Source organism: Podarcis vaucheri, assembly GCF_965113315.1.
Source record: "Podarcis vaucheri genome assembly, chromosome: 6".
In the NCBI taxonomy this organism is placed as follows: domain Eukaryota; kingdom Metazoa; phylum Chordata; class Lepidosauria; order Squamata; family Lacertidae; genus Podarcis; species Podarcis vaucheri.
The window spans coordinates 45,843,783-45,861,551 of record NC_138764.1 but is presented as its reverse complement, the minus strand read 5'-3'; the positions used below and the strand labels follow the sequence as shown (position 1 = coordinate 45,861,551).

Sequence of the window (17,769 nt, the reverse complement as noted above, 5' to 3'; positions counted from 1 at the left end):
TCATGCTTGGGGCTGAGCATATTGCTGGTTTCATAAACAGCTACTGCTAAACCAGCTGGATTCTCTTTCGCCACTGCCGCGTATTCACACGTGTCGGGAATTAATGGCGCGCTGGCGCCTCTCGCTTATCTCCCCTTCATCTTGCTTCTCTTTCACGCCCCCCTCAACCCCTGGATTATTTCCTTCTATGTCTCTCCCCACTTCTTTATGTGCCTGCCCCGGTGCCTTCCCCGCGGCCCTTGGGCTTGTTGGTTCACACCGCGCGGAAATCAAGCGGGGCGAAACCTCGCCGCCTCCTGCCTGCCGCTCTCTCTGCCTTCCTTCCCCTCCAGATCCGGACTCTCCCGGCGTTGGTTTCCTTGCCTAAGGCACGGCTCCCCCTTGCTGCCAGCTTCCTGTGTTGCAGGTGAGGCGCGGCTCCAATCCAGGCTCTCGCTTCCGCCCAGGTAAGAGCGAGTGGAAGATCCGAAAGAGGCAGCCGTGGCAGAGCTCTCCTCCCCCCGCAGAGACCAGGTAAGAGGGGGTCCAGGAACAGGCGACCCTCTCCTCGCCCCCTGTCATTTGCGGGAAAGAGAAGCAGCGCGCAGCCGCTGGAAAAGCAACCGGCGGGGCATTTACAGGGCGCCCTCCACTTACTTCCTGGATGTTTCCAAGTTTCGTCGAAAACACTTGTCGCGCTTCGGGCTGGGCTGCTTTGCAGAGCCCTGAGCTGGGATTTAAATCTCTGTGGGGTTTGTTCCCAGTTCGTGCTTTTCCTTCTAATTATCCAAGGCTAAAAATATTTCATAACAACAATAAAAAAGATGGAAATTCTAATTTTAACTGCAAGCTTCCACACCTACTGGACTTCCTTGTTTTGGCCCTGGCGAGGGGTTTTGATTATTGCATGGTGGTGGCCGCTTTGGGAGTTGTCCTGTTCAAAGTTTGAACATAAACAGTTTAAAACCTAAGAGAGGGTGGAGGAGAAGCGGTGAAAAGCTATTTTTGGCCTGGTTGTAGCTCTCAGTCATGGCGCAACAGGTCCCACACCTTGGCCCCTGACTAGCTGCTGCACCTTGCTTGAGCAGTTTCTGCCTCTCCACCTCTTTACACAGCCTCTCTGGGGGGGCTTGTGAGGCCACCCACAGGTTGAGAGTGGACACACCTGTACTGACCTCACACCACCTGTTTTTGAGGTCTAGCAGCCACCTCTGCTGGTGGAATTTGAGCTTTGTGCCTCTCTGAGGACAACGGGCCATCTTCCCTGTGCTGCACCACTGTCTACAGTGGGCAGTGGCAACAGCACCGACGTCTTTCTACTTCTAGGGCTCAGAGAGTTGCCTGCCGATGGCAGTTGTGTCTCACTCTCCTGACAAAGTGAACAAGTGGAGCGGCAAGGAGCCTCCCCCCTTCTCTTTCTTGTTGACCCTTTTTGTGTTGCACCTTCCTCTAGTTGCCCCTTTCTCTGTGGCTGGTGGCACAGGGAGGGTTAGGTCCAGCAGGGCTTCCCAGGGTGAGCGCTGCTTCACATCTCCTGTCATTTGTGAACTGCCTTTGGGCAGCTTCGTGGAAGAGACTGGGCCAAGTGGGTCTGTCCAGAGAGAGAGAGAACCTAAGCTGTTGCTGCCTCTGCCTGCTCTTGGCAGTAAGCAGATAGGATTGGTTGCAGCAGGCATGGCTCTGCTAAGACATTTGCCGCCTAAGGCAGAACAGCAAAGTGTGCCCTCCCGCAATCCATGCACATAATAGCCACAGCCAGTTAAGTTTATTTTGCCACTCAAGGCAGAACAATCCCCAAAACCCCTCTCACCTTCCCTGGCAATAAAATGCAATAGTAATAAATTAAATAATCATATGAAGCCTTTTTGTGACACCCCAAACCAGCTGCCTAATTCTGCTGCCAATGATAGGGCTTGCTGCTGTAGCACCACTTGGAAGAGTGCCAAAGCAGGGAGGCCAACAGTAATCCAATGTGAATTTAAACTCGCATAATGGGAGAATATGGCAGGGGTGTAAATTTTTGAATTTGCTGGGTCCCTTCTATGTTTATGTGTAGCAGGAAGCTAAATAGCCACATGGATAATTCTTCTCAGCATTGTTTGTGTTATGCTAAATAACAATACATATTGGATAATGCGTATTGTTTTGTGGCTGGGGAATTTTTTTTCTTTTAAATGCTTTAGGCTGCAATCCTGACCCCTGTTGTCTGGAAGTAAGCCCCACTGAATTCAATAGGACTTGCGTATTAATGGATATGGTTAAGATTGTGCTGTTAGTGAAGAAACTGTATTTATCACAATAGTAATCCCCCCATGAACTCCAAACATTTTGACTGAATGTGGGATTTTAAGAAGCAGCTTTTGAGAATGGTTACAGGTATTATGTGTGTGTGTGACATCTTTGCTCCACAAAGAAACATGTTGACCTCAACTTAACTTGTACTTTTATTTTAAAATGCAGATTATTTTGACTACTGCAGCACAGATAAGCCAACATGCCAGAAAATCCTGTTGCAGGTAGGCATCTCTGGAAAAGAATCTCTTGGTCAAATAATCAAATATTTCAAAGCAGGCGTTTAATGTGTGATGTTTTATGGAATCCCACAGATAAGCAGCAGGTGCTGCGGATTCTGGAGCGTCTGCTATTGAAGCTACACGAGAGAGGAGACACTTCACAGATCGATAATCTGGCTTTCCTGTACAATACACTCAAGAACCCCTTGTTTAATCATATGCTGACTCTTCAGCAGTCAATCAAGCAACTGAAAGAACAAGTAAGTTAAAGACTGTGAAGTTTAGCAATGCTGGTGGTTATGTTTGAGGGATGAATTAATGAAATATTCATCACTGACAATGTTGTTTTACACTATATATCTGCTTGGGGTGAATGCTGATGTTTTGTCACTTCTATGGTAAATTTGTCATCATTGTAATCTATCATGGATTTACTAAATCTTTCACTAATTGCTTTCAGACAATTACGTTCTATGTCTGGGTTTTCTGCCTCAAGCAGAGGGTTGGGTCCTGCCCTGGGCTCCTTTTGCAGGAAGGGTGGGATAGAAATTCAGTAACTAAAATAGATAATAAATAGATGACCACAAGGCCCGCCCCCCACTCTGTGATTTGTTACTAATATTATACAAAGGTTTAACATCAGAGGTCAAACTTCCGGCTATCATGCCTTGAACCTAACATCTGAAGTTTTCCTAGAGGTTTTCCTACATTTGGCCACTCCTGAGATAAATAAGAAGCGCTCAATGCATTGACTCACAAATCAACTGGCTGAAGAAACAATTCTTTGTGCAAACAAATGTCTTCCCTTGCTATCCACAGCTCGCTTACATGCCTCCAAATCGTTCAGTGGATTTTGATTTTACCAGGAGAGGTTTGCTGGTGTTCGACGCTGATCAAAATTCTCTTGCTAATGGAAACGTTTATATGACTTGCAACCAAAACAATCAGATGACTCCTCTAGTTCCAAAGCCTGGAGTTGATGAGTTTAATTTGGCAATCCAGAGGATGGCAAAGGTATGGCACAGCACCATTGGCAGACTAAATATATATTTCTCATCCCATTAAGTCCAAATGTTTCTGGTTTTAAAGCTTTACATTTGTACAGCAAAGCATGCAAGTGTATTTTTTTTTTGGGGGGTGCATTATAATTGTATAATGGTAAGTAATAGAAAGCCCATGTTCTAAGTATTTTTTGAGCAGGTTATTGCCAAACCTTGAATTTGTGGCATTTTCTTCGATTCTTGCATGCATTCAATGTTCTTTTTGTAAAAACTCAGGAAGTGTGTAGTCATCATCATCATCAGCGCTTTTTTTCTAAAAAAATGTTTAGGGGTACTCTCATTTTGACTCAAGAAAATCACCATTTTATAGTTCAAATCGGGAAAAATAAATACAGTAAATTGACAAAATTACAAAGACTGACAAAATGTTTAGGGGGGTGTGTCCCCCTGTGTCCCCGCAGAAGAAAAGCACTGATAATAATAATATTGATACCCCACCGATCTGGCTGGGTTTCCCCAGCTGCTCTGGGCAGTTTACAGTATATCTAAAAACATAATAAAAGCATTAAAAACTCCTGATACAGGGCTGCCTTCAAATGTCTTCTAAAAGTTATGTAATTCTTTATTTCCTTGACATCTGAAGGGTGGGCATTCCACAGGGAGGGCGCCACTACTAAGAAGGTCCTCTGCCTGGTTCCCTGTCACTTCGCTTCTTGAAGTGAGAGAACCAGCAGAAGACCCTCGGAGGAGGACCTCAATGTCCAGGCTAAGCAATAAGGGTGGGGACTAGTTTAGTGGTCAATTTCACTATTCTATGTAATGTTATTATTTTGTAATGACATCAAGTTGAAGCCACACATGAAATTTGGTTCTCACTAGGCTTTGCTTGTTTAGGGTTTTTTTGGGGGTGTGTATTTTAAGATAAATGAATAGAATATTGTAAGTTAATTGCTTCTATTTTTCATTTATTAGGGCAGGCAAATAGAAAATATTGCAATAGAGAAGCCATTTAATGGAGGCCTTGGATTTAGTGTGGTTGCTCTTAAAAACCAAAGTCTTGGAGAACCCGGTATCTTTGTCAAGGAAGTTCAGCCAGGAAGCATAGCAGCCAGGTGAGATTCTTGTTTCATATTGTCAAAGCTCATAAAAATAACACGAATTGAATAAAGGGTATGACATTCTTCATGCTGTTCTTTAAAACCATTGTTCTTAAATACTATTGGCATTGCCAGGACCCTAGAGTTGCAAGACAGCCAAGAGTTGTCTTGTCAAATCTCCTTGTTGTAAGGCAGGACATCTTGCCCACCAGCCTGCCACAGATTAGCGGATGTGAACTGGACACCACAGTGCACTAGAAGCAGAGTACAGGGGCAGTATGGACAGCTGCCTGCCAAGGGTGGCTCTGTATAATGAAAGCATATGAGCCAATAATGATAATAATGTTGAGCATTCATTTTAGACTTGAGTAGCCAAGGAGCCCCATCATGATTCCTGTGATTCAGAAGGTGGGCGCTGAGATATAGTGGTCACTTTAATGAATTTATGGACAAGTATGACACAAACTAGGGACAACTCATGCTTTTCTCACTATGCTGCACCAGCCAACCGCAATACTATTAGAGAAGGCAGTTCTGTATCCCCCCACATATCTGTGGGGGGTGTTTGTGTCCTTGACAATCTGTTATGAAGATGCTGGCATGCTCTTTTCAAGCATTTTGTTTGCTTTATCCAAGGGATCAAAGATTAAAGGAGAATGACCAAATACTGGCCATTAATCACACCCTGTTGGATCAGAACATTTCCCATCAACAGGCCATTATATTGCTCCAGCAAGCCACAGGTTCCTTACATTTGATTGTGGCCAGGGAGCCAACCCAGAGAAGCAGTCGGACCTCAACCTCCTTAAGTGATGTTAATTCACTTGAAATGGTAAGTTACAGCTTTGCCAGAATTGAGTTTTGAACTACAAACGTCTTAAAACACATTGTACTGTGTTTACAATGCTCGACAAATTGCACTGGGGCATTTAACTCCGTATGATTAGTGTCTTTGTCTTCCACACAGATATAATGTAGATCAAACTAAATATGCAATAAAAAAACATATTCCTAGATGTATGTGTCAACTTGCAACTCTCTTGGAACAACCTTGCAACTTCAAATGGAGTTGTAAAAATAAAAAAATTGCTTTGTAGGAAGTAACTAGCTAGTAACCCATTGAGTTCAAATGCTATCTCCTGTGTTGTTCTATAAACTTTTTGTGTGCTGTGCATTCTTATTTTTTAATGTTTATTAAATTTCTGTACCACCCTTCATCCAAAGATCATAGGACAGCTTACAATATAAAAACATAACCATACACACTATTGCAGCCCAAAAGTATCATGATAAACAGACTTTCATCTTCTGTCTCTTCCAGATCAATTGGGGCCATGTTGAGGAAGTAGAGCTGGTTAACGATGGCTCAGGATTGGGTTTCGGAATTGTAGGAGGAAAGTCAAGTGGCGTAGTGGTGAGGACTGTTGTCCCTGGAGGTCTGGCAGATAAGGTAACTGGTTTGTACTCTGTCCTTCTTTAAAACAAAACATCCAATAGTTATCAGTTGGAGTTTCAAAGCAAGCTAAGGTGTTGTATTTTAAAGAGTGGCAGGTGCTGGTGGTGGGTGATTGATGCAACCGGTTGGAGACCCCTTGCCTAGCTTAACCTGCACTTCCTTTCACTAGACAATGGAGAAAGATGACAGAGTTATACTCATCTCTTTCCATTTCTACCTCACTCCTGCTGTTAGCAAAGTGAGTGGCAAGCACAATCCTAGCTGTGCTGCTCATTCCATTGTGGGGAGAGGACAGTAATTGGGCAGAAGTGCTGACTCCAGTCCGTGGCCTTTATTTCCACATGCCTATAATGATCAAAGGGACGCGGGTGGCGCTGTGGGTAAAACCTCAGTGCCTAGGACTTGCCGATCGTATGGTCAGCGGTTCGAATCCCCGTGGCGGGGTGAGCTCCCGTCGTTCGGTCCCAGCTCCTGCCCACCTAGCAGTTCAAAAGCACCCCTAAGTGCAAGTAGATAAATAGGTACCGCTTTATAGCGGGAAGGTAAACGGCGTTTCCGTGCGCTGCGCTGGTGCTGGCTCGCCAGAGCAGCTTCGTCACGCTAGCCAAGTGACCCGGAAGTGTCTGCGGACAGCGCTGGCTCCCGGCCTCTAGAGCGAGATGAGCACGCAACCCCAGAGTCGGTCACGACTGGCCCGTACGGGCAGGGGTACCTTTACCTTTACTTATAATGATCAAAGAAGACTGATATTATTCAAGACTCAAGAGTCAGTATCTATAAAAGCAAAACTAAAGCTTGGGCAAGGATAACTAATTTTAAATGTTGACAGTGTCTGTGTTCCAAGTCAGATGAATGGTTTTTCAAGTATGCCACAGTAAGAAGGGGAATTTAGAAAACATGTGCACCATTTGCATCTAAAGATCAGTAATATGTTAACCATTAGACTTAAAGCATTGAAGAGCAGCAACACAAAGCTGTATTCATGCATTATGCCAAACTCAATTAATCACTACATGTACTAACAGCAGTGAGTTTGCTCCCATCCTCCCTATTTGTCTTCCTAACTATTATTATTAATATTAATTAAATTTCTATACCACCCTTCAAAGATAACAGGGTGGTTTACAATATAAATATAACTATCCCTCACCCTCTATTCACAGAGGTTTCCTAGCCAATCAGATTTTGATTCTATCAACCTAATTTGCAGCACACAACACAATAGTTTACTTAGAAACTGGAAGTTGGTTGGGATATTGCTGTGAATGTGTGCGGCCGAGGCTTACCAGTTGTTCAAAACTAAGTTTTGGTGTTGTTTGTGAATGCAGCAAGAAAGTCTATAAACGAATCATATTTGTTTTGGTGCCTGTGGAACTAATACAACTTATGTTGTATTTGAGCTCTCTTACACAGAACTCTCCGGACTTTGCAAATCTGGAGCGTTCATGGTTGAGATTCCCAGAATAATAAATATGAGTTCAAATAGGAATACTATTTAATTATGACATTTTCAAGTAATTTTAGTGGCTTACATAGTTCCCTGCATCTTCCATTTTTATCTTCACAACAACCCTGTGAGGTATATCAGGCAAAAAATAGGATACAGGTCTCCCTGGCTCTAGTCCAGGGCAGTTGTTAGTGTTTCCACCTATAGCTTGATCATGCCAGGAAGATACCTACATGATCATAGAGTTGTGAATCTTCATGCAACAACCCAAGTTGCTTTACAGGCTGTGGGTTTTGGAGTCAGCTGACTGTGCGCTCTTGATAGGAATTGAGACCCTATTTTTTTAGAAATTATGAACCTCTTGTGCTTCCATGTCCATCAGCTGGCACTAAAGGATGCTACACCTTTTGGGATTGGCGTTTCAATGCAACTTTGACTAAAACTTGCTGCCTCTAACCTTGTGGATACAAAGAGGGCTCTGTTTCATTTTATTAATATTAATGTACGGAAAAGAGACAGATTATAGGATGTGTTCCAATTCATAATATAAATGAAAGTTGGGAGACTTGAAGAGTTGAAATTTTAAAAGTTGGCTGTTCTGCCCCCTCTACAAAACTGTCTGTTATAATGAATGCTTTTCTCTTGTGCCTTTGGAACACCTGTTTTGCTGTAAGGAACAAAATGTTTTGGCATCCAAAAGCATATGTCATACTGTCTTAATTTGCAGCAGTCTTGAGTGACTAAGAATAGGGGTACAGTACAAAAAGGAGAGTAATTGTGTTAAATTTGGAAAGAAAAGGAGGAAGAGATAATGGCCACATCCACACGTAACGCTAAGCCAAACCCTCGCATAGGGTGAACATGTTGACTCCCAAGGAGAGGATTGCACTTTCTTTGCTCATTTGTGGACTTTTTACCTCAGCCAGCCAGCCAAGCCAAAGTTTGGCTTAGTGTGTCATCTGAACCAGTGTTTGTCTTTAAGGTCTCTCTTCCTTACCCATGATTTGTAGCCAAGGTTTGTCCTGTGGTTACGGAGGAGAGACCTGAGTAACAATCCCAGGTTCAGACAACATGCTAAGAAAAACTTTGGCTTAGCTGCTGTTCCATGCTGCGCTAAGAAGCCCCCAGAGAGGAACAAAGCCGGTGTGAGCTCCTTAGTGGAAGCCAGCACGGTCCCAGGAAGCCATACTGTGTCTTGCCTTGACATGAAAAAAGGCCACTGACTGGAAGAGCCAGCACTGATATTGAGACATTGTTTGCTTGGGGAGTTTACTTTGGCAAATAGCTGCTCACACAAACAATTTGTTCCACATGGGCAGTGTAATAGCAGAGGACCAGCTCATGGGAGATCACACCAGCTACTTCTGTGACAAAAAGAAATCTGATTCTTGCATGCATCCATCTTGCAGAAGTAACCACCCTATACTTGTCTGAGCCGCTCTTCTGGTGTTCTGGAGCTCATGTGTGGATGGTTGTTCATGTAAAGTCTGAAAAATGACATATCCACTAAATCTGAATTATGAACCTTTGCAGAAGCCAGAATGTTCACTTATGAGGGGAAAGCATATCAGATTTTTTCTGTCAAATTCTCCATGCATGTCTGGGGGTTTATGGACTTGGGTTTGGTGCTTTGTATTGAGACATTATCTGAAATGTTTTACTCGCAAAAAAATGATGGTTTAAGACTCACTCCTATAATTTATTTACTTTTCCCGAGAGTGATCTTGCTTGTAAATATAGTTTGGTGGAAAGTATGTAGAATTACTTAAAAATAAATGGTCTTGCAATGTGCATGTGGCATTTAAGACACTTTTTTCTAGGAGCACTAAATCCAAACCCCTCTATTTGCTTTTCTGTTTAATAGACCAGTTTCTATAGGAAGTTGCAAAACTACAAATATTTTTCTGTAGTAGTTTCCTAATTCCCGCCCCCTTGCCCTTATGAAATAACCAAAGAAGTACAGTAGGTTTTAAAGAAATTGGATATTTAATATTTGGCTTTCCCCCCCCAAAGTAGCATTTGGTGCCGCATTGTTTCATTTGATAGCATTTTGCACGGTCTGGAGGCATTTTGGGGGGGCGGGATATGCAGTTATAGTTTGGCAGTGTCTAATTATACTTTAGTTGCAAATCTTAAAACTATGCAAAAGTAAAGCCTTGTTTGCTACTCAAAGGATGGCAGACTCAGAACTGGTGACCACATCTTGGAAATTGGTGGGACAAACGTGCAAGGAATGAGTAGTGAACAAGTGGCTCAAGTGTTGCGAAACTGCGGGAACCGTGTCAAGATGGTTGTTGCAAGAGACCCCACATGTGAAGTAACAGTGACACCGCCGACCCCTGTAGCCCAGCCTGTTGGTATGCTGTCTCCTTTTCACGACAGGCGATTTGGAACAGTGAGTATCTTCATTCTTTGCAGTTCTTCCACGAGTTGCATTCTGCAGCAAATACACGATTGAAAACTCCATATAGATTGCAAGATTTCAAGGCTATAATTGCCCCCCTCAAGGTGCATCTCAGCAAATGTTCCAAAAATAGTCACTACCACCTCCACCATCACTCACCTTCACTGTAGAAATCCGCAGACTCTCTTGCTAGATTATTTACTACTTCCCTATAGCTGAGCTCCCTTCATTTTCTACAGCTGTTCCTTCTGCCTCAACTGGACATGATTTGTTTGAAGTGGATGCCCTTGTTAGGGAAGGCCTTCCCCTGAGAGGCTCACCTAGCCCTGATAATGGCTGTTTTATATTTGTTGGGCAAAATCCTTATTCTATCAGGTTTAATGTTCTTTAAAGTATTGTTAAGATTCCCTTTTATTTAATAGCCTCATCTTTTGTAGTTGTTAATCTTATAAACCTATTTGTGATGACCGAAGTAGGCGGGATAATCTGTTCTACCTGAATAGCTCATTATACTTGTGACCTATGTAATATAGGTGTATACATGGGGGGGGGGGTCACCCTTCTTACATATTTGGTTCATAGCCTATCTAAAGGTTTGGGAAAGTTAACAAAATATTAAAAATCAGACTACTAAATTAAATTCATCTAACTCCATGGTTCCCAATGTGGGGCACACGCCCCATAGGGGGGCAATTTGATTCTTAAGGGGGGGGGCAATTCGAGAATGAGTTATTAACAGTGAATGGCCTTTTAGGCTTCCTCCATGTGGGTAGGAGTTCCCTTTTTGAATAATGAGAATTATATGTCACAGGAAAGGGGCATCAGGATTTTAGAGATGCTTAGGTGGGCATGGCCAAAAAAAGGTTGGGAACCACTGATCTAACCCCTATTGACAGTTGACAGTCCCCCAACAGAGCTGTTTAACCTCACCTACCAAAAACAATGCAAAAGATGGTATTCAGACTTTAGGAGTAGATCCAAACTTAGTCATAATGCTTAGAGAGTAGACCCCTTAAAAGAAATGGGGCCTAAGTTACTCATGACTGATGTAGGACTGGCGTCCCATTGATTTCAGTGGGTCTAATCTAAGCACGATAAAGTCTGGATCCAGCCCCTTATTTAGAAATTTATCCAAAAGAAGGTTTGGCACTTGACACAGCCCTCTGTTTTAAGTTCCAGGGGTAATGTAATGATGTGCTAGAGTCCTTGTAGCCTACACTAATACATTTGCTGCTAAAATGCATCTTACAAATATGGTTTTAACAAATCTTTATTTTTTGTCACATTAAAGTGTTTTGTTTAAACAAAAGCCCTTCTCAGTTTTGAGTAATTAAAATAAACTAATGCTACTCAAAGTATGCAGGAGGTCTTGAAATGTAAGCAAAGCTGTGCTCGTATTCCATCTGTTGCTACTGTGCTTTTTAGGCGTGGAATATTTTCAGAGATCTCTCTCCTGCCCGGTGGTGTGGTTTTTTCACTGCTGCTGCTTCTGTTCCTTCTCAGCTACTACAGTGAGATATTTGGGGACATGGCTCTTAGAAACATGGGTTTGTATTGTGGGCCCTGCTGCCCAACAGTTAGACAGAATGAGATAGCAGGCCACTGCTTTGGGGAGACATGAAAGGGACAGCAAATTGCTATGTAATTGTCCGTTCATTATTATGACAATTTTTACTGTCAGGGATGGGGAAAGCTGCATGTGGGGTTTTCTGCCTCAGGTGCCAAAATAGATTTGCTGGCTGGCCTTGGGTACTATGAATATGCCTCCTGGCTAGGGAAGAAGCATTTGCGGCTCCATTTAGGGCTGTAAAATACTGGTATATTGGGGGTGGCCCTGGCTGAGGTGATTTCAGTTTTTGTACTCTGATTCCAAATGCATTTTAAGTCTAATGATGCCTCTGGAGAATAATGAAACATTATTCAGATGAAAGGAGAGAAGGTGTAATCTCGGCCCCAGTGCCGTTCTTCTGACTTAATCACCTTAACCTCAAGGAACTCCATGGTGGACCCAAATCAGTTGCTTGCTAGAGATGGAGTTTGTTGAGACTCACTGCAGCCTCTTGATGCAATATGATTGCTTTCCGGCGTGGACTGAGAAGTTCAAGGGAGCCAGGGTGAGGCAGCTGGTTTGGGATGTCATGTCAGGCAGCAAATTTGTACGCCATCCAGTTTATTGCATTTTTACTGCCAGGGGAGGAGGAAGAGGCATCAATAACTTCTTGACTTTGTGCCCATGCTGCTGTAGCCTTGAGTTAGTCTTCTGGATCAACACGATGGACGTTTCCTAGTACCAGGACCTTACATATATGATTAGTTAGTGCAATTCAATATCTTCTATCACTTTGTTCTAAGCTGTTAGTGGCAGTGTGGCCTTGTGGTTGATTATTTTCTTCCATCTTTGCCCTCACTTCATCTTGGACATATCACATTCTTGCTTATCCATTAAATTAAATCATATTGTCCCATATATGTATGTAACCACTCTTTTACAGCTATTTTCCCCTTTTGTATCCTACTTTGGACAAACTCATGTGCCTTTCTAAGGTGGCAAAATGCCTTACTGCATTCGCCACCTCAATTTCACGTTGGGGAATTGCGCATTTGAAATTACTCCTGTGTGAAATGCAAATGTCAGAATTTATCATGGCTCCTGAGCTAAGTCCCACTCCTTTGACAACCTGCTGCAGCCACTGATAGGAGCAACAGGAACACTTTAGAAGAATTTGTTTCAGTACTGAAGCTATGAAAGTAAGAAACCTCTTGTGGACTGAGATTGCAAAAGCATATTGCCCTTGGATTCTGGGACCGAAGAAGCATCCAGTTGGGAGATGAGTTATGGGAATTCATGGCAGAAGCTGGAGAAGTGCTTAATACAGATGTTTATAATCTGAAACTTCAAGCTTCAAAACATGCTTCTATTTCCTAGGAAAATGAAATTCATGAAGTTCAGTTGACTAAGAAGGATGGACAGAGTCTTGGTATAACAATTGTTGGCTATTCAGGAGTTTCTGATACAGGTGAGTTATATGACATTTTCTCTTTTGCTACAGAAACCCCACAAAATGGACTCTTTCCTGGAATCTGTAAAATTTCAACGCATTCAAAATGCAGAATTAACAAGTAACAGTGTTCTTTTTCTTTTCTTTAAGCAGAATCTTCAGGGATTTTTGTCAAAAACATAATACCTGACAGTGCTGCGGAACACAGCGGTCAAATAAAAGTCCATGACAGAATTATTGCTGTAAGTTTAAGTCTTATTTTTGCAGGCTGTAGAATCATACTTTGCAAAACATTACTGGTGTAAGATCTGAGAATGTTAGGCATAAAATAATCTGTTCCAGATTATTTGCTGTCTGAGAATCCCCTTCACATGCCGTCCATCAAATGCGAGTGACTTTTCCCTTATGTAAAGCTTCCCTGCCAGCAAAGTACATTCAAGACCTATGTAGTCTGTGCTGTCCACATGACTGCATCAGTCACATGCAGCTCCCTCCCACCACTCCCTGGTGGCTGCAGCTGCATACAAATGGCATGACCACTGACCGCAAGTTCACCTCTGCAGAAAATGCAATGTGTGTGATAGTATAGGATAATGGCTTGGATCCTCACGTTCCTTCTGTGAAAGGAACAGAACTCATATTTATAGAAAGGTACCTTTTTTTGCCTCCCCCTTTCCACTGTCGTTTCTTGACAGTCTAATCTGGGGGTTGAAGGACTCTGGGAAATGCTACAGAGTATGGTGTAGAGGAATGCAGATAGATGGGAAGCTGACAGATGTCAACTTTTCCCTTGCCTGTGTACAGTGGTACCTCAGGTTAAGTACTTAATTCGTTCCGGAGGTCCGTTCTTAACCTGAAACTGTTCTTAACCTGAAGCACCACTTTAGCTGATGGGGCCTCCTGCTGCCGCTGCGCTGCCGCAGCACGATTTCTGTTTTCATCCTGAAGCAAAGTTCTTAACCCGAGGTACTATTTCTGGGTTAGTGGAGTCTGTAACCTGAAGCGCATGTAACCCGAAGCGTATGTAACCCGAGGTACCACTGTACTTTTATTTTAAAAATCCAGAACTCTTAGTTGCAAGGATCCCATATAATCTGAGAATGTGTTCACTCATGCACACAGTCTCGCAACTGACCAATTTGTGTTATGTTGTGAACTCCCCTGTGATGAAGGGTGGTAAATAAATTTAATAAATAAGCAAATAAATTGCTTTTTCGTGTCTGGGTTGATAGGGAGCCCTGTTGAGCTTAAGTCATGTTATTTAATGTGAGCAATCAGGCTCATCTTCGGATTTTAGAAATGCCCTGTAATTAGCCTTAAAACTGGTGTTATCATTCAAGCAACTTGCTTTCTGACATGGATTTCCATTTAGAAACCAATTGTATGTGTCATACATGTCTATGTATTAGGTCGATGGGATCAACATTCAGAATTATACCAACCAAGAGGTGGTGGAGGCATTGCGAAATACAGGCCCAATTGTACACCTGGCGTTGCTTCGAAAGAAACCGTTGTTTCCTGCTTTCTCTTCAGAAAAAGGCTTAGGCAGAGGTAAAGCTCTTCTTTAACTATACCTAATGTTCTTCTAAGCCAATGCAAATCCCTTGGCATTTATTTCACTGAACACCTTGGCATTTTTGTACTGGTGGTACAGTCTTATTTATTTACATGACTGGTCATTCCTGCAGAACCAGTTCATCCTGGTCATGTTCTTCCACTCTTCTGAGTACATTCTTAAAGGTTTTATGTGGGACTTCACTTGAGGGTAACCATGGTTACTACAGATTGCAGCAGTAACTCAGATCATATTATGCCAGTTTATACACACACACAACTTTATTTTTTCATAACAAACAAACAAACAAACAAACAAAAAGAAACATCAATAACAACCCATTTGTGCTTGGAGGTAGTGGTAGGCTGGATGTGGGCCAATAACCTGAAACTGAATCCTGAAAAGAAAGGGGTGTTCTGTGTCCCAGGTTCTTGTGTCCAGGAGGTGTGGAGGCAGCCTGCCTTTGAAGGAGCCATGTTTGCAGCTTGGGAGATGCTCATGGATTCAGCTCAGTCACTGGATACTCAGGTGCCCTCAGGGGCTAGGAGTATTTAAAGCCCTAAACAACTCGGGGCCCTACAAACCTGAAAGTCTCATTCTCTACAGAGCCCCTCAGGTGCTAAGATTGGCTGTGTGGTGGGGCCCTCTTAGTATTTGCTCTGCCCACAGAAGTGGTGGTGGTTCAGGAGAAGGCATTCTGTGTGGCGGAACTTGTTCCCCACAAAGGTTAATCTGGTAGCTTTATTGTATAACTTCCGGCAAATGCTGAAGACACAACTCTTTACCTTGCCTTTTGACACTGGAAGTTTTGGAGCTACCTTTTGTGATTGTAAGCTATTTTAAACTGTTTTAATAGTGTGTTTTAACATTGTAACTTGCTCTGGTACCTTGGAGTGAAGGGTAGGTAATAAACAACAAAAGCAACATACTCCAGTACTGAGAACATCATTGGTAATCTGTTAGTTTTGGGGCCTTTCAGAAATTAACACATAAACAACAGAGCTCTCAAAATGCTATAATGTGGTCCAACTAACTATATTTACCGTGCTAAATATAAGGTACTGATTACTGTGGAACCATTTATCTTCCTACAACAATGTTATTTTTTTCTTTTCAATAATAAGCTTTCTAATAATTTCTAATAAATTCTGGAATAAATAATTTCTAATAAATTCTGGAATAAATTCTACTCTTTTAAGAACTTCTTGGGGTGAACAAGCCCATTTCTTTACTATTTTGGTAGGTAGAGTAGAGAGAGCTTGCTATCTAAAAGGTTATATAAGTACACTTCTTGCATACAATCCTTGGATTACGCAATTGACTGGAAACTTTTGGAACAGTTGCAGTGCAGCCAAATATGCCAACCTTATCCTTGGCTGGTGCCGTGGAGACTGAGACTACCGTAGATAGTGATAACGAGGAACTTCTAAAGCAAAAAGACAACTCTGAAAACGAGAGGAAGCAAAAACGACATGCAGTTGGTAAGTGATATATCTTTGGAGGAGACTTTTGCTACACTAACCTTCTGTTTGCCAACCATATCATATATGGTCTTTAAGTAGTAGTAGGACAAATGAGTGTCAATAGAGGGGGATATTGAGCAATTAATTTTAGTAGCAGCCTAATTAGGCCTAATAACAGCAGGATATTTTTTGTTGTTGCACATTAAAAACTGGGTCTATTGTTTTTGAAGCTTTGTATCTGTACAGGAGACGCATTATGCTGCAGTTATAGAATTGCTGGAACCCTTGTTTTCTGCTGCAGCTGACAAGTTGTGATGACTTCGTCCGTTTTCACCATATTGGGGCATTCACAGGCTAATTGGAATGATTTTAAAAGAAAATAAGTGGTCTGTGGCATGCGATTCTACATCTGTAGGCTTGTCGTTTCGTAAAATTTTATTTTATTACAGAAAGGTAAAAACCATTTAGGATACAGGAATGTAAAAGTGTTTTCACACTGGTAAATATATTCACTTACCTTTCGTGCTTGAGAGCTAAAAGCAGTCATTTCATTTCAAACATGGTTGATACTAAAACACTGTCTATAAAAGTTCACCCTGGAGCAGAATTTAATGGCCAAATTAAATTCCAAAAATAGGTGCTTATATTGGAAATGCTGACAGGCACTTAATTATAATAGCACTAAACTAAAACGCCCCTAATTTAATGCCCTGTCTAAACTCTAGAAACGCCTTTCAAACTTAATGTAAAAAGTGTGTTTTATAAAATGTCTTTTTTCTCTAGGTCTGATTGTGCTAAGCTTTAATTCAAATTCCTGAATAGATTTAAACAGTGGTGTGCCCTAACAGCTACAATGATGTTGGTACAGTCAGTGAAATATAATTTAATATGATGTTTGCATGAAACCCTTTATTGGGTTCTAGCCGAGTACCTGAGCATCAGTATGATGCATTGGTTAGAATGATAGAATTGTAGATTGGGAGAGACCCCAAGGATCATCTAGTCCAGCCCCCTGCAATGCAGGATTCCTGTCCACAGCTGTCCCTGGATGGGCTCGAACCACCAACCACCTGGTTAACAGTCAGATGCACTGACCCATTGTGCCACAGACTGCACTTTGCCTCTGATCCTGTAGGTCTAAAATCCCTTTGAAGCCATCCAATTGGTGACAATTACTACACCCTGTGGGATCAAATTTCAAAGTTTAAGTATGTGCTGTGTGAAGAAATACTTCAATTTGTCTGTCCTGAATCTTCCACCGTTCAGCTTCTCTGAATGACCCCAAGATCTGGTCCAGAAAAGTTATCTGACTCCATAGTGGACTGCACCATTATTTCAGAGCATCTGGTTGGGGAGTCTTGACAGGTGTTCCAATGGTTTAACTCCTGTCTGGCCATATTCAGAATGTGGTTGAAAGAGACGCTAGTTCAACTCCATGTGCATTGACTTACGGTGTCATAAGGCTTGGTGTTACAGACAATGCTTTATTAAGAGCTACATGAAGCCACATAAGTGTAGATAGGCGTGCAATTTAAGGATGCTTACCTAGAGAGACTTAGCAACCGTATGTCTTCAGTTATATGTTTCCATATTTCAGAGCGTTGTGTACACAAAGCTTCAATGGCAGCTTGCTTACAATTCATTTAATAAAACTGCACACATGTTCTTCCAAAAGTTTACATAGGGCTGTGTAGGAAAGATAACACTGCCTTCAAAGGAACTTGCTTTCATAAAAATGAATCCCATGCAAGATTCTTGATACAGAATCTTGATATAGTTCAGTAAAAGAAATAATCTTAAGTTTCACTGTGGCCTTGCAGAGATCTTTTGTTTATTTATCTTGGACATTCAGGGT

General features: G+C 42.2%; 1 protein-coding gene across 7 annotated transcripts in view; it reads left to right on the top strand.

The window, feature by feature from the left end:
* The first annotated feature begins 116 nt into the window (after window positions 1-116).
* Window positions 117-17,769, top strand: part of PATJ (PATJ crumbs cell polarity complex component) — a 165,917-nt gene continuing 148,264 nt past the window's right edge. For 2 of the 7 annotated variants that reach the window (XM_082228718.1, XM_082228719.1), the window contains exons 1-12: window positions 126-513; window positions 2,440-2,495; window positions 2,586-2,752; window positions 3,312-3,506; window positions 4,466-4,605; window positions 5,227-5,422; window positions 5,912-6,040; window positions 9,667-9,888; window positions 12,824-12,914; window positions 13,047-13,138; window positions 14,306-14,447; window positions 15,792-15,932. In XM_082228718.1, the coding sequence (XP_082084844.1) occupies window positions 2,474-2,495; window positions 2,586-2,752; window positions 3,312-3,506; window positions 4,466-4,605; window positions 5,227-5,422; window positions 5,912-6,040; window positions 9,667-9,888; window positions 12,824-12,914; window positions 13,047-13,138; window positions 14,306-14,447; window positions 15,792-15,932 (1,537 nt within the window). In that variant the 5' untranslated portion in view covers window positions 126-513; window positions 2,440-2,473. Of the gene's footprint in view, window positions 514-2,439; window positions 2,496-2,585; window positions 2,753-3,311; window positions 3,507-4,465; window positions 4,606-5,226; window positions 5,423-5,911; window positions 6,041-9,666; window positions 9,889-12,823; window positions 12,915-13,046; window positions 13,139-14,305; window positions 14,448-15,791; window positions 15,933-17,769 lie in introns of all 7 variants that reach the window. The other 5 variants (XM_082228721.1, XM_082228720.1, XM_082228715.1 and 2 more) reach the window with 5 other exon arrangements.